This window comes from Erithacus rubecula, assembly GCF_903797595.1.
Source record: "Erithacus rubecula genome assembly, chromosome: 5".
NCBI lineage: Eukaryota > Metazoa > Chordata > Aves > Passeriformes > Muscicapidae > Erithacus > Erithacus rubecula.
Window position 1 is genome coordinate 7,055,300 of NC_136687.1, and position 16,847 is coordinate 7,072,146.

Below are 16,847 nucleotides of genomic sequence, written 5' to 3' on the forward strand. Positions count from 1 at the left end.
GGGAGCCTGTTCCAGTGCCCACCACCCCTCTCTGGGTGAAAACGTTTTCCTAATAACCAACCTTCTTCTTTATTATCCTTCAGAATTAAAGAAAAGACTTTGAATACATGAACCAAGTGTAACCTAAAGCTAAGAAAACAAAAAGAAAAAAAAAAAGATTACTATTTACTATATGAAAGGTTTTCATTAACTCCTGTAGGCATAATATAGGCAAGCTCCTCATGAAAGTGTTTTTGTAGTTTTCAATCATAAAAGAAGTATTATTAGCACTCTTCAGTTGTATCAAAATGTCTCCTTAATGAAAAGTGAGCTGTCTTTTGAAGGGAGACAAACAGTGGGTGGAATTCAGTCCATCAATTTCAGGTATTTAACAATTATTTTTTGTCAGCCCAGTTTCCATCTAAGTGGTTTAATGATATCATTTCATGTCTTAATTAGGATCTGATCACATTTCTAATGAACTGGAAATTTCTTATTATCTTTGAGGTGCTTCAGCTGCCCTTGCTTGAGAGAGAGGGACACAAAGCAAACAAGTAAATGGAGACACTTATATCAAGCACTGCTGCACTGAAATCTTTGGTGCCTGGTTCAGAGCAAGTGAGGGAGTGCCAGTACTGTGCTTAAATGTAAACATGGAAGTTCTCTATAGGTGAGTAGACAGACATAGGTTCCACTGAGCCCCAGGAACTGAGACATTTTGGACTATGTACAGAACTACAGGGCATTCAACTGGTGGTGATTCATCTGATTACATCTGGTATCTGCCCGTGCCACCCACACTGAAGGGGAGAGATAGGAAATTTGCATGGACCAAGGGGAAGGGGTGATAATGCTGGCATTCTGTAAAATAACCCAGTGATGAAACCCTTCAGATGAGAAATCAAAGATTTGATTCCAGTCTCAGCACAGGCAGGTCTAAATTTACAGTGCAGGATGTTAGTGCTGGGCTTTTTAAATACAGATTTTAAACACAAAGGTTTTAAATGCAATACAGCTTAATGTAAAAATGCAGGTGTGTATACATATATGTATATACTCTTATAGGTGTGCATACAAACTACACACATACCTAAACATAAAATAGATATTCTGGAGACCTGAATTCGATGCATTTCTTGCAAACTGAATGCCATAAATGATAAATGGAATACCCTGGCTGATTCTGCCTTTGGTTCAAGAATTCAGTGCAAAAGAAAGGCTTAGAAAGCATTAAAAACCAGGAACCCAAGATGCAACATTAAGTGTTTCCAAGTTACATGAAGCCTGCAGCCCAGGGCTCTCACTTCCTAAATGACTTTTTCAAAAACTCATCCTCTGTAGAGAAAGTCAGTCAGCTGCTTACTGAAACCAACCCACAGGAGCTTCAAGGCTGATGACATACATGCATCTATCTCCCCAGAAAAGGCAACTCTAAGCATGTATGAAGCATAAGGAGAGTTGGGCATCATTTAAGAAATCGCAGGCAGTTTTGGAAAGTACAAAGAACATCTTGACTTATCTAGGACCTGGTCAGGACTTAGGCAGAATGGGTAACAGTGGACTTCTGCAAGTTTTCTGCAGTTGTGAAGAAATGGCAGCAAACATTAAGACTCAAAGTAAGAGAACACTTTTACACTGTGAGGGTGAGCAAGCACTGGTACAGGTTGTCCAGGAAGGTGGTGGAGCCTTGCAGAGCCCTTTCTCCAGCCTTGAAGATATTGAAAATGTGGACACAGTCCTGGACAAACAGCTCAAGGTGTCCCTGTTTGAACAGGGGCTTGGATGACCTCTGGAGGTCCCTTCCAATCCCTGCCATTCTCTGATTCTATAAAAGTGTTTTAAAACAATATTGGAGCTTCTTTAATTTCATTGCAGTTATTCTCATCTTTGTCTATATAGTGAGAGAATACAAAGTCGACTCAAAATTAGATAAATGCTTCAGTTGTATCAGCAGTAAATAAACACAAAATCAGATAATCTTTGTACATGGCAATGTACATCAATATAATAATTTTTATTCTGAGTAGCTGATTTAATAATTTGGATAAAAATATGAATGTAATATTCTGAAAAAAATTTTACTCACCTTTAGAAATTCAGTCTACTTATATAAATTATGAATAAAGTATAAAATTACAGCAGCTGAGTTTTTTTCTAAAAATGCCTACCTGCTCCATAAACCACTGAGTAAACTATACGCTTTGCTTGCTCTCTATCAGCATGTTTCACTTGGTCACTTGGAATGCCTTTCCTAAACAAACAAAATTCACACATTTTCAGTTAAAACTAAGTTGTTATCCCCAGAGAAAGCTTATTTTAAGTCAATAATCATTTAATAACTACAAAATTGTAAGATATGAATAGACACACTTAAGGGCTTTTGTTGTCAGCCAGGAATGCACAACTATTTTACAAATTTTCATCATGAAAATTCACAGTAAATGAAATTATTTATTTTAATTTTAATCTTCTCCTTTCCTTTTCAATTAAATTCTTGGTTAGGAAAAATCCTACTACTGTATTACTAGTTTTTCAGATTGAGAAGGATTGAATAGTGGCTCATGAGATAAAAAATCATTATTTCCAGCAACAGCATTTCTTCAAGATGTGAGGGTCTACAGACTCTAAGCATAGGTCTGACCTAAAGCTTGTTTAAATAAGATTATTATCAGGGCTTCAGGAACAGAAATATCCAACCTTTTCAAGAAATGACTGACACAAGCAAGCACTGCTTGCTCCATATGCCTTACAGAGCTCGACAACAGCAAGGCTCCATAAAACAGCAGCAGTGGCTGATTCTGAACTCAAGAGAGAATCCAGATTACTCCCAGCCCAGTGCCCTCCTTCCCAGTTCCCATTCTCTCACCTGACATTAAACAGTCCTACAAAAATGCTAATTGATTTAGCAATGTGAAAAATGAAAAGCTACAACTCTGCAATCATCAAGTACGTGCCACCTATAGTTCTCCTTATCAAGATGCAGCTTCAGAAAGAATACTGACATTATTAACAACTGAAAAGACTGAATATTGATCATTTGGTTTAAATGGAAGGGTGTTGGGGGAAATCATATATTCACACTCTGAAATCAAATACCTACAAAAAATTGTATTTGAAACAGGGAGATTAATTGCTATCAGAGATACTTGATATCTGCAGCATTTGGGAAAAAGTCTCCCCACGAGACTTTCCATTTTTTTAATTAGTCAGGTTGCATTTTTAAAAGCAAAGTTTTCTATGATTTGCAATGAAAGCTTTTTTGTCATGAAAGATGATTCATAGTGAAGGTTTTAGCTGAGAAGCTTTGAGAAAATGGTGTGTTTCTCTGCATTTTCTTCAAGGAAAGTCCTTCACCACTATTACGATACTCAAACTCCTAGAAAATCAGTAGATTTTTGCTTGCTAACCTCATACACTGATTTTAGCCAAGCCTATACTCAGTGCTGGTGTAATTAGGTATTTGGAAAGATAAACAGGCAGACCCTGAATGAAATTAGATTTAAGCAAGCTTTTATGGCAGTACAGATTTTTTGAAGAGGAAAAATAAAACTGAATTTCAAGCCTTCACTGGGCAAAAAGTCTTTGGTTTTGCAGAAGTTCACATTGTTCCTTTGAATACTACTAACCGCTCAAAGATGAAACAAAACTTTTCACTACTCAGTTTAGTTGAGAAACAAGAATAATTTAATAGTGTTTCCACCTATAATGAAGACTGTCCCTACTGAATCATTCTGCTAGTTTGTGACTCTTATAATTTACATTCTTAGCTGTGGCAGGTCAAGAGTTATAGATCCTTTGAACACAGTAGGTTGAGATTCCCAGTTGTACCTGAATACAGGGACAAAGTAGCTATAGGAGCTAATAAGTGCAGAATTAGGAAACTGGACATCATTAAGGATTTCCTGAAACAATCTCCAGCAGAAAGGCTGCAGGAATTTCCTGTAGAACCTGGCAGGGACCCACACAGCCACTTGAGAAAGCATCGATCCCAAGGGAAAATAGAATCTGGTAAGAGAGCAAATATTACCTGAGGACCTTCCTGACACACAAAACTAAGACTGGGCAATGCTGAAACTGGGGAAACCCTAGAAAATGTAATAGTGCTTTCCTAATACTGCACAATTTGACCTAGATGATTAGACAAGACAAGAAGTGGGAGAACAGCAGCAGAATTTACTAGCAGATTTACTAAGTCAGAGGCCAGAGACAACTGAGAGGTGGTGGGTACATCAGCTGCTCACTTCTCTGGAAAAGAAGGGAGACAACAGAAAGGACACAGGGTAAGAATCGTGGAGACCTGCAGAAGAACATAGATATTTATCAGAGCATGGTACTGAGGGAGACACAAGGTGAGACTTGCTGGGAGGGACTGGTGGTTCTAGAGAAGTTTCAGCAGTGAAAGAAGACACTACAACTGGATTATGTGCACAATTAGAATCACTGCTAGAACTTTGATTGTGATTTTGCATTGTACAAGCTTCATTTTGGAGGGCTGACTGGAAAAAACAGAAATGGTCTTACTGCTGTAATCATGACTGGAAGTGTCAGCAATCACTGTATAACCTTGCCTAACACAGTTATTGGTGCAGATGTACAGGCATCATGTATTTGTGGCAATCCAACAGTCACTCAGAATTTTCTGGTCTGTGATTAGTCAAGAAACATATGGACAAAAATAAATTGTAGAGCTTTATCTCAAATATTTTCTTCAATATAATGTTATAAGTAAAATGGTCAGTCAACACCTCCAAGTGTGTCAGTGGGAAATGTGAGCACTGGACAGAGAGGCATTACATCTACCACTCAGAGTATTTGCAAATTTATGTACCACATAAAAGAAAACATAATTATAAGGTATGAAATTGCCATATCAATCAAAACTGCTTGAGCAAACAGAAGTCATTAATCATAACTATTAATTTTTTTTTTCTAATAAATCCTTTTTTTCTGTATTGACAATGATTGGCTTCTACCAGTGTTTGATTTCTTCTGTAATACAGAGAGGCATTCCTGCAGTTTGAGACAAAGGCTGTTTATTCCTTTGAATCACAAAAATAAAGGGGAGGTGTGCAGTTTCTCAGAATTGCAGCAACCATGTTAGAAATCCCCAGTGGGCTTTCTGCTTTATCCTGTTTCCTTTACAAACTAATTTACATTTGTGGTAATTGATTTGTTTAAATGGGTACTGTGAGAACCTATTTCAAGATATAACCTTTGTTTTGCCTTTGGACTCATCATGGATATTGATAAAAAGACATTTTTATCTGCATACTCGCAAAAGAAATTTTTAGCAAGCCATTCAGTGCATGCAAATACTCAGTGCTGAAGTGTGGTAGGATCTTTAGTGGAAATGCCTTTTTCTTTAATAAATTGGAATCTGAAAATGGAAAGTAAATGGGCATAAAGTAGTCTTAGCTGCTGGGCAGTGACACTGAGGCAGCATATCCAGTTCACCCAACACTGTCTGGACAGCTGGAATAATGCAATGTTTTAGAAAACTATGCAGGAAAAGAGCTCAGGAGGAAAAAGAATTTGCTGCAGATTTTTTTTGTGGAAACAGCAAAATTTCTGTAGTCCTGCAGGAAATAAATATGCAGGCACTAGTTCTAGCATGAAACATGTTTTTACATTTTATTCTCCTTCTCATTACTCTCTCTCAAATATGCTGGGAAATGTTCAACTTCATAATCAGTATTTTCACCATCTTTAAATCTCCAAATGTGCAGTATTTCACCTCCTACATTCCTGTCCTTGCCTGCATACTTGTCTCAGATTATTTCCACATCTCTCATTTGTTTGTCCTTTAGTTTAGTACTGATTGCAAGTACTTTGCCTTATAGTACTTTATTTGATAGACATGTCTTAGGTAAAATAAAGAACAGCCCTCAGTGCTGGAAGACATGTTCAGGTTGGCAAATCTCAGTATCCTGGGAAGGAGTTAGCAGATCTAAACAATCTGGAAAGGTCTGTGAGGGCAGCAAACAACTTGCAGCCAAAAACTGTAGGATATCTAACAAACACAGTGAGAGAAGAGATACCTAAAGTCTTTAAAAAGGTGGCTCTACTAAGAACTGGGCTGTGTGTCTAGAAGGGAATAGCTGTCTAATTCTGAGAGCAAAAAACATGGAGAAAAAATTTCTAGCAAACAGTGAAGAAGAATAACATGAAATTATGATTACAAAACAAAGTAGAGATATGAAACAAAAGGAAAAATATATAATTTATTACTTTTGCAGAGAAGAGACTGAATATTATCATAATTTCTCCAAAATTCACTACACATTTTCATTTATTAATGGGGTCTAATAGACATCTCAAAGGGTTTGTACTGAATTAAGTCTGAAGTCTTTAATATATATGAACACAGAATTTCTTTATACCCAAGAAAAATAAAGCAATCATATCTGTAATTTCAACAAAGTTGACTGTAAACTGGAATAACACATTTAATACAGAGTAGACATCTCAATGGATTAATTTTTACCTACAGAATACTAAAAAAAACCCAACATTAATTTTCATATACAGGTATGAGCTCACACAATATAAACACACGTACAAAAAAAAATATTTAAGAGGCCACAGGGCATAACATATGAGCAATGGCAAAATAAAACCTTGAGAACAGGTAGAAATGGGAGGAAATCAGTCCTAAAAGAATGCGATAAGACATTCCAGAATTTCTGGGAAATGCTGTGTGGTGACGGAAGTCAACAGTTTATGCACAGGAAAAGGCAGAACAAACTCCCCAAACACAATATCTGGCAGGAATGCCTTGCCTTGATCTGCATTGCACTCCAGCCAAGCTAAGTTCAGTCATAACAGCCACAAACTCTTGGCTGCTCTCAGGCACCTGCAATTAATCCAAGTCCAAGCTGTGAATTGTTGATGTGGGAAATGAGATGGAGTGGCATTAAATTCATTTTATATGTGGTCATTAATGTCCAATAAATGAGCAAATGTATGAGTGAGTACACATTTGCTCATCTGACAGCTCTCACAGCTTTTTTTATTTTCATCAGTGAACTATATAAATCTCATTTTCCATCACCTGTTGCTGTTTAATAGCAGATGAAAGTTCTATATTCTGTAAGTTTGTGCCTGGAACTTTGTGTTGAGATATAAGACAGGTACAGATAATTTATGTAATCAGTAAAATCAGAAAAGCCTAGTTTTACAGCATTATGACCATTGGGTAAATCATGTAGGAGGCAAATTCTGAAAGCTCACTTTTTCAGTTTAACAGACCTTTTATCTGTGGCAACCAGAATAACTATAGCAATGTACGTATCCAAGACATATGGAAAAAAATTGGCTACCTGTAACCCAGTACATTCACTGCTAATGCAATGAGCAAGAATAAACAATTTTTTTGAAAGCTGCTATTCCATGACTCATGGAAAATGCTGACAAGGCTCAGGCATGCTTTGTCTCAGACATTTGTAAGGTAATATGCAGAAGCAAACTTGGAATTACTTTTGCCTGGCTAATCTCTGTTACAAAATATAGAAAAGGAAGAAGCTGGGAAACAGTTTCCCTGAAAACACTGTCATATCAAAATGTATCACTACTTTTGCCTTGTATCAATCAAGAGCCAGATGTAAGATGCATACAATTAGCCCATCTTTTTATCATACAGAAATTTTAAATGTATGGTTTCTATGCTTTCTATAACCACAAGGTATTTACACAACAATGTTCAAAACAAAAAGCAATGAGATTATCTTTCACATAAGAGCATGAAGACAGCGGGATGAAAAATTAAATTTTTCTAGACTGCCCAGAAGAGTGGAAATACAGTTAATATACATTTGTAAAAATAGGGAAGAAACCTCTCCACAGAGAAGCTGTGTAGTCCCCATTGCTGCAGGTGCTGACAGCCAGGCTGGATGGGCTCTGAGTAACCTGGCCTAGTGAAGGTGTCTCCTGCCCATGGTAGAGGGTTGGAACTATCGAGTCTTTAAGGTCTCTTCCAATACAAAACATTGTAGGATTCTAGGGTTCTATGAAAAAAAGCATCTATAAAGACTAAAATGCAGACTAACATCTTGCTGGGATGAGCAAGAAGCTTTGTTGTGAAGGGAGACAGCAGGTCAAGAGTAACAGAAAGATAAACCTTTCTGATGTAACCTAAGTATATAAAAGTTTGGTGTTGCATTTTTTCATCTACGTCATTTCTAAACACTTCTCATGTCTGACTCAGAGGTTATGTCAAATGCTTGCATTTGCAATTTTATCATGTCCTGGGTTGTGTAAGTGAGATAAAAGGTTACAGAATGACACAGAGGAACTCCTCACACCACAGGAAACCAGAGCCCTCAGGTCTCTTCCTCCTAAGCAGAAGGGCAATACATAGTATTACATATATATATATACACATATATTTTTATCCCTAACCTGGCAAAAGGAGAGGCAGAGCTGTCTTCCAGCAGCCACTGCACATGCTGGAGGATCTCTGGCATTGATCTCCTATGTAAATATAGGTGTCATGTACTTAAACACAGAGAGGGGAGAGTCACAACACATGATTCAGGAGTTTGACATGTTGTTTTATTTAGTAACGAGGTTTTTTAAAAAGTTTTTATTTGTGTTCAACTTCTTTGAATGAAAGAGTACAGCTGTCAGTTGATGTCATCCTTCCCAGACTACAGCCAACTCTAAAACGTTTTTGTCACTGTGTCTCTTTCCCCTTTGGGTATGCCACCTTCTCAAACTGTGTTTTAATTTATTTTATATCTATTTAGCACCAGGAAAATCTTTACAACCTCTACAAAACACTTTTGCAAGAATCCAGAAGCATCCTTTAGTGTTTTAAAGCTCCTTCTAGTAGTTAATTATAAAATAATTTATTTTGTCTGAGTAGCCTCCATAATCCACTGCATGAAGATTTATTTTGGAAGTCCTCAACCCCCTTTTAAAAAGCATGTTATCTAACTTCCATGTATTTTAAAGAAGATAAAGACATGTCTTTGCAGGTTGCTATGACGGTCAAAAGTCTTCTGTTGTTACATTTTAAAGCAGCAGGGAGCCAGATTAAGCAATTGCAACAAGGGTATGTCATAAATTATAGCTATCATCAGTAACAATTTGCTGAGAGATTAATTTGGGACTGAAGTGATCCATTATCTTTATTAAGATATTTACTGGCATCAGGTATCAGATACTGAAGAGATAAATTAGATAGTACTTATTTTCAGTGCCCTTCAACAGAAAAAGGCCACTTTAAAGATTTTTCTAAAAAAATGCACAATTCTGGACATATGTCAGTTGGAACAGAAAGTCCCTGACATTGACATAGGTTTTTAAAAGAACACACCTTATCCTGCAACCTTCACCTTGCCTCTCCTTCACCCCTATAGGAAACAAAAAAAGGGCCTTCACCTGACATATCTATAGTCTTTATTTATTTCTGAGCCACAAGAATAATCTTATTTTAGGGTGTCTGGGTCTGTGAGTACAGAAGATAAGGAAGCCAGAGTAACTAACTCCCCGTGCCAGGTGCAGGTGTGAGCATTGACAGTGATGGGCACCATCACTGAAAGAACAAACAAATGTTAATGCATTAAGGGGTCTATGCAAACTGGAATGGCATAAAATTTCCCAGAGGCTGTTTGTATAACACAAGAGGCATCAAATGCAAATTAATGCTCTTGGAGTTCTTTCTTTACTTATCACAAATACTTTTCAAGCTTTTCTTCAAGCAGATTCAAATAGTTAAGATAAAACAGCAGCCATTTGGGGAGATGACACAGGCAGCTGCAGCACAGCATCAAATAATTATACATCTTGGACCTGTAAAAAGTCTCATAAAGAAGTAGAGGGACCTACAGAGCAGCCCTTAGATAAATACCAGAAAGGAGAATCAGAAAGAAGAGAGTTCTTAGCATAGAATCAAAAGATGATGTAATGCCATGTCAGATATTACACAGAACAAAACATGGAGCTATCACATTGTTCCAACAACAGAGAGTTTGCTCAGGAAAAACAGGCATGGAAGAGAGATGTTTCTCTATATCAAACTGCATCCACTCAATACAGAAAATAAGAGACAGACTGAAATATCTTGGATGGGCAATCAAAAAAGGAAGAAATCAGTCATGCTTTATATAAGGGTCTTGAACAAATTCTGCAGAGAAGGATAGAAAACTTCCTACCCCATCTTTTCCTATCTTTATAAACACCTCTTTCAGCTTAAATTTCTACTATGCCTTGGGTCAACACTGAACTAAAGGCAAAAGTAAAAGTGAAGAAAGAATTTCCGTGACTTGATTCTTGATTTCATCAGAATTTAACTTGACACTAGAGTTGAAGTTGAGTCAAATGAAATAAACGGAAATATTTTATTGAGCTCTGGAGCATTCTAATAAAACAGCATTTTATCAGAGTCACTCTAGAAGGACATGACTGTTTGGAGGTTAGAGTTTCACACAACAAAATCTTTCTATGAAATTAGCAAAGCCAAAAGCTACCAGACACCACAAAACAACTGAGGACTATCCAGCCTCCTCAGGGCTTGCTTTCTCTCTAGTTCCTGTGTTAGTTGTGGTAGTGGCAAGTGTAAAACTTTATTTGTCATTTACTCTAGAAGAATAAGAAAGCTTTAATGTGCAATAATTATAAGCTTCCAATGTGACATAAACTTAAGCTGTCTGCTTAAAGTTCTAGTTAACTGCCTGGTTTATGTAAAGCTTCTATAAACAAAAGCTATTATACTGCCTGAAGACTTTATTCTCTTTGCTTTATATGCCAGTCTAAACTAAAACTACAGCTGCACTTCTACAAGGCAGTGCAAACTGCAAGGTGAAATTTCCACAGGTTGCCATATAGACTGACAGAGTGTGAAGCAAGACAAGCATTAAATTTCATTAATGTCAACTATTGCAAATGAGCTTTCAAAACATGTAGAAATCTCTTTGCAGCAAAAAGTAACACTGTTAAAATATTCCACACCAACACCCATGAGGTGTTGAACTTGGAGCTTAAAATGTTTTAGAACTCTGATTCTGAGAAGACAAACTGAATATCTTCCCTTTTTACTTCATACAGCAGCTGCAGGAGCTGCAGGTGACAGCCTCACTCACAACTTTTTTACTAAACAAGTTATTAAATCCAGATTCATGAATAATACCTGTACATAGCACCTGTCCCTAAATATGTGACTTGATTTGAAAGAGCATGCCTTCCCATTCAAACTGAAATTGTGTCTCTCTTAACTGCATATAAAAAACAAATTACTGATTCCACACTTTTTATCAGTATCACTCTAAATAAAGGTGCAAGATGAGAGACATTTTAGATATTGATCAGAATAGAAATTATATATATATTGCAAAAAATGCTTCTTTAGAATCTATTTCACCAAAGTAAGTAGAAGCCTTGAAACTAACTAAAACTTGTAACAGCATTATAAAACCAGACAAGTAAATGATAATGAAAGAAATGTTTTATTAATCCTTAGTGACTGTCCTAGCAGGCAGCACTGAGCTTAGGACATCCTGATTTATGGTGAATCAATACAGGCTGAGTTACAGAACCAAAGTTCAGAGCTGAAGGATCACAACACAGTCACACATTCTAACAGAGACCTCAGCAGAGATGCTCAGTTACAATTTAAGGGGCTGCCATGTAACACACAGGAAAACTTTTCCCCACTCTCTTCAAAGGATTCTAGAAGTAACCCTAAATACTCCCCCCAGTGAAGAATAGTAGACATGATTATAACTTGTCTTAACACAGAAAAAGTTTCTTTCACCATTTTATATGTGCTCAGTGGCACAGAATGTCTCTTCTTCATTGCAACTCCAAAAATCAAGATTTTGCAATGAATGAAGTGAAATGAATTAACTCGAATTCATTTCAGACTTGACATTAAGGTCATAAAAAGGGGATAAATGAATGAACCCAAGAGATCAAATGTCTTAGAAGATTAGAAGTGTATGAAATAGCCTGGATTATCTAAAAAATCTTTAGACAAACAAGAAGCTCTAAGAATCCTAAACTGGTATAGCTCATTATTGAGACAAAGAACAAAACTAAGAGATCTCTGCTTGGGGGAGAGGGAGCTGTGTAACCCTGTGGCTGCATCTTGTAACAGGGACAGGAGAGCTAAAGCTCTTCCTGCTTCCTTAGTCAAAATCCACCTGGATAAGCATGATTATTTAATTATTCCTTAATCACCTAACAAACACACAGGTGACATCTCTTGATTAATAATGAGTTTGTTCAACCTTGTTGATAATATTTTCATAAAATTAATATAGAAGGACAAATGTTCATATCTGTTTAAAAAACATTCAGCTACAGATGAGGTGCTCACTTCTCAGAAATCTATTTATCTTATCCCTGACTAACTGGCCTTTGTTCTTGCTATTTGACTAGGCAGCCTAACTGAATTCCATAGCCACTATACCATACAGTTATATGATTTAACCTGAAAAAATACTATTTTGTGGAGGATTAATCTTTAATCTATTTAATACAAAGAATGTATTTGAAACAAAGTTGTATAAAATGAATACAGGCAGGTGTATATATATTTAGTCAGCCTACCACCAAGCATTTGTGCATACTTGACCTTATCTTTTTCAAACAGACACAGTTATCTTTTAGTATAATTCAGCCCATGAGGACTTTATTTTGATTAATTTCAGGAATATCCAAAATACCTCTGCTTATTTCCTGTGTTCTTCAGAACTCAGCAGGGTATCAGCAGATAGAGCTATTGTCAGGAAGTATCCTGAATTGCCAAGAGGCTGGAAAAACAAGAGACCCTATTTTGACACAGTTCCTACCAGACCAACTGCCAGTATGCAACAGTTTGGCTCACCTGGCCACCACTGGATATAATAAGCTCTGTGAATCCCCTGCTTGGCAGGTGGTAAAGAAATAAAATTCTACACTTCCTGCAGGAAGACATTCTGTGAAGAACAAATCAAACCTTTCTGCACTGTTGTATTTTTATTCAAGGATGGCTGAACTTATTTTTGATAAAAAAGACAACCCAAAAACATAACAAAAATCCTTTTCTCCTTTCAACATGTTAATTCCAAGTAGATCTGTGCTTTGCTTCTCTCTAGGCTTTTTCTTAAGTAATTTCCAAAATCAGCATTTCAGTTCTGTAATAAAACAGTACAGAACAGACATTACCATAATCCCACAGAAATACCAGCTCAGGAGAGATGAACTTTCTTGTTTAGAACATTTTATAAACAGTCTGCAGTACCCAAGGTAATTGGAAATTAATGCTCCTCTGATTATGGCACAGATAATATAGGTGAAAGACCCTTCCATGTATTAAAAGCATCAACCAACCAAGCCTACACTATAAAAACTGAAATAAATGCTTTTCAAAATGATTGGTGGTAAAGAATTTATAAATCCCTTGGAATTCCAGGATAATTACACACTTCTTTATTTTAGATATAAACTGCCATGGCTACAAAGACATAATGAGATATGTCCTCTTATCTGCAGCCATTTTTTCTTAACTCTCTGAAGAGACACAGACTCAGGTGAACAATTATTAAGTCTACTTACTAGGAGGTGAATTCAATACCTGGAAGAAGCACAGGTATTCATGCTGTTCTCCATCACCACACAAAAGAAAGCATTAATAGCATGAATATGAGAAAACAGATGACAGATGAGAAAGAAGGGAGTATTTTGTGGTTTGGATTTTACAAAACTTAGAGCTCAATGTGAAACAGGAGCAACTAGACCATTATCAAATTCTCCAGCCTTCTTTCAAACACAGCCATGAGTGCAGGCATTGCACACAACTGCCAAAAATTGTCTTTTCACTGGTATAATCAGAGTAAATACCACCCTTAAAGAGTATCCACTAATTACCTTGTTACTTTAATTTACCATCAGTAAACGTGTACAGATTAAATTACAGTTCAGAATAGAAATTGATACTTTAAAAATAATGTTGGAATGGCAGCAATTACCAGATAATTCAGATTATTATACCTTTTAATACACAACACATCAGTATATTGAACAGTATTGGAGCTATTCCTCTACTACATAGTAATATGTATTTTTAATAGAGATTATTTGAACTTCTCCACTCTCCTATTCTTTTAGCTTTTAGCATTTAAGGAAAACTCATTGCATACAGGCAAACTTTTTGTGTGTTCTCTGATTCATACTCTCTGATTTCCATCTGAAAAAGAATTAGAGTACAACTGTCTAACATGTTATCTATTAAAGGCATTTTTCTGAGGCATAGACCAACTTGGATATCATTATGCTGGATCTACAGACAATCTATAACACAGAATATATGACAGAAAATACCCAGGTAATTTATCACTGCATGGGAAAGTTTGTGCACAGGGACAATTATCTTTCTGCTCTCACACAATTGAAAATACACAGTTTATAGTAGTAATAAATGCATGCTTGCAAGTAGATCATTAATTTACTAAATATCTTTCTTAATTTCTCCCCTTCTGAAACAGCAAATATCATCTAAAGAAAAGGCATATTTACCATGAGAAGATAAGACCAAATCAATACAAACAATCTATAAATATTATTAAATCTCAGAGAAGAAATGTGATCAAGAGAATGCTCTTTGTTTCATATGTTAGTATTATCCCTAGAGACTACAAATCATCTGGGTATTCCCCTTCTAAATTTCTGGATATAGGAGTATTGGACTTCCACTTCAATCCATTTGCAACAAATATACTTACAGGATCTTTTCCTCTGAACTTCTTGGTTTATGAGGATATAGAGTCTACATGTTTTACCATCTTAGTTCATAGTTATGATTTAGAAAGGGCAAAATGGTCTCATAAATCTGCTAAGCCATTTATGACAGACACATCAGTGTTCTATTTCAGGCTTGAGAACATAAAACATAGAATATAAATATAATTTGCAGATATGAGGAATATTTGTAGCAAATACTGGATCACAGTGACAACATCTTCAAGCTTAAATTGAGCTTAAAATGAAGCTTGTTCAGAGCCATAAATAACAGAGTTGCATTTGCATGGCCAGGCTGCCCCTGGGACCATTGATGGAGGGCACCACTGTGCTCTGCTGGATGCAGCTGAACTTGTCACTGCTGGGGATCTCCAGCTGTCTGAGACACATTCTAAAGAAACAAAGGAAAGGACTTACCCACATACTTTAAGTAAGGATTATTGCTCCAATCATAGGAACCTTGAAGTAGTACCATCCCAATTCAAAAAAGCACTCAGGCAGGAAAGAAGGCAGAAGTCAGATAGGATGAAACCACATACTATGGTGTGTTTAAGTGCTTAGCTAAATCAAAATACTCCCTGGTTTTTGACTCAATGTGCTCAGCATGGGTATATACTATGATGGAGGAACAACAACCTACTGAGAAGGGTGACAAAAGAACAGTTTGAAAGAGATTGGTAATCATTACACCTCAAATAAAGAAAGTCTGCAAAGAAAGTGCAGACTACCTAAAAGACTAAACTTATTCTTCAAAATCTATTTTTGAAAGTTATTTTAAGATATGCACTTCAACAGCATTTTAAAAACAATGACTTATTTTTCATTTATTTTGTAAAAGCTAAAGAAGTGAGAGAAAGTTCAAGCTGAGGTTTGCTGTCATTTGGATGTCTCATGGCAGTTGGGTCTCTTGGCTGGCCAGACAGCTGCCAGGACAGCTCTCATCACCTTCAGCACCAGGATGATGATTTGGATTTAAAAGGATTATGACTGTCATAGGGCATCAAGGCAACATAGCACAAGGTGAACTTGCAGGTAGCTAGAATCCATTCTATCATGAATTTTTAAAAGTTTAGGCAAGCCTTGAAAAACTTTGCCATGTGTTCAGTTTGTCACTGACATAATGTGCTCTTGGTGTTGTTGTAATAGCACCTGTCTTTAAGGCCTTTTCTTTGTAGAATATAACAGAGGACTCACTGTAGGATAATTCTGGCAATACCTTACAATCATCATCACAGGAGAACAGAAGGAAGCTGAGTTGCTCCTGAAATAAGCTGCCTCTGCAAGCTCACCAGAGCAGCACAAGATCCCAGCTCAGCCTGGCTGGGAGCATTGCCTCTCACTAGGCTTGGTGGTTTGGGTAGTGTGTTGCATATGACTGAATTTTAGCATGAAGTTAATACATCCATTCAGCCCTTTACTACCATGTACAGACAGACAGGGCTCACACACACACATCTCTACCTGCTCTGCTGACCAGGGTAAAGATTCCATACAAATAAGGTTTAACAGAAACATGGATCCAATAGGGTTCCAAGAGAGATGCAGCTCTAAGGCACCAGAGATAGGCTGAGTCACAGCACAGAATAACTAACCAAATTATGAAAGGAAAGCTTTTATACATAGATCTTAATTTAATCAGAAACTCATGGAGTTGACCTCTTTGCAGAAACTGCCCACCCATGTGCATTTCCTGCCCAAAGCTAAAAAAAGCCTGTGGAAGTTTTTAGAAAGGTTGGATTTCAAATAGAAGGCTTTAGTCTGAAGGGCAGCTGAGGAATGGAGTTACGTTTCAGTGAAGAATCCATGAAGTTTAGAAAAAATAAGTGAATAAACTGATATAAAACTTGGCTGGACTCTGGAGTGTGGCTCAGATTTCTACCCAAGATTGTATTTTCTCTATTTATGATTTAATATTCATCAGTCTAAGGATTTTTAGATACAGAAAACCTGCTAAAAGATACCACCTGATATGCATTCAGAAGCTGATATGCTACTAGATATTAACTCTAACTTAATTTTTTGTCTTTGGAGAGGGAGCTTCAGAAACTAATCCATTCTTTATAGATCTCTTAGAGGAAAAAAATATTTTTGTAAAGGTTTTTCCAATTGTACAAAATATGTCAGGAAAGATTTACAAATAGTAACAACAT

General features: G+C 36.6%; 1 protein-coding gene across 1 annotated transcript in view; it reads right to left on the reverse strand.

The window, feature by feature from the left end:
• Positions 1-16,847, reverse strand: part of POLN (DNA polymerase nu) — a 96,866-nt gene that overhangs the window by 31,669 nt on the left and 48,350 nt on the right. Inside the window, exon 20 of the mRNA XM_079306330.1 lies at positions 2,148-2,230. Coding sequence (XP_079162456.1) covers positions 2,148-2,230 — 83 coding nt within the window. The remainder of the gene's footprint in view (positions 1-2,147; positions 2,231-16,847) is intronic.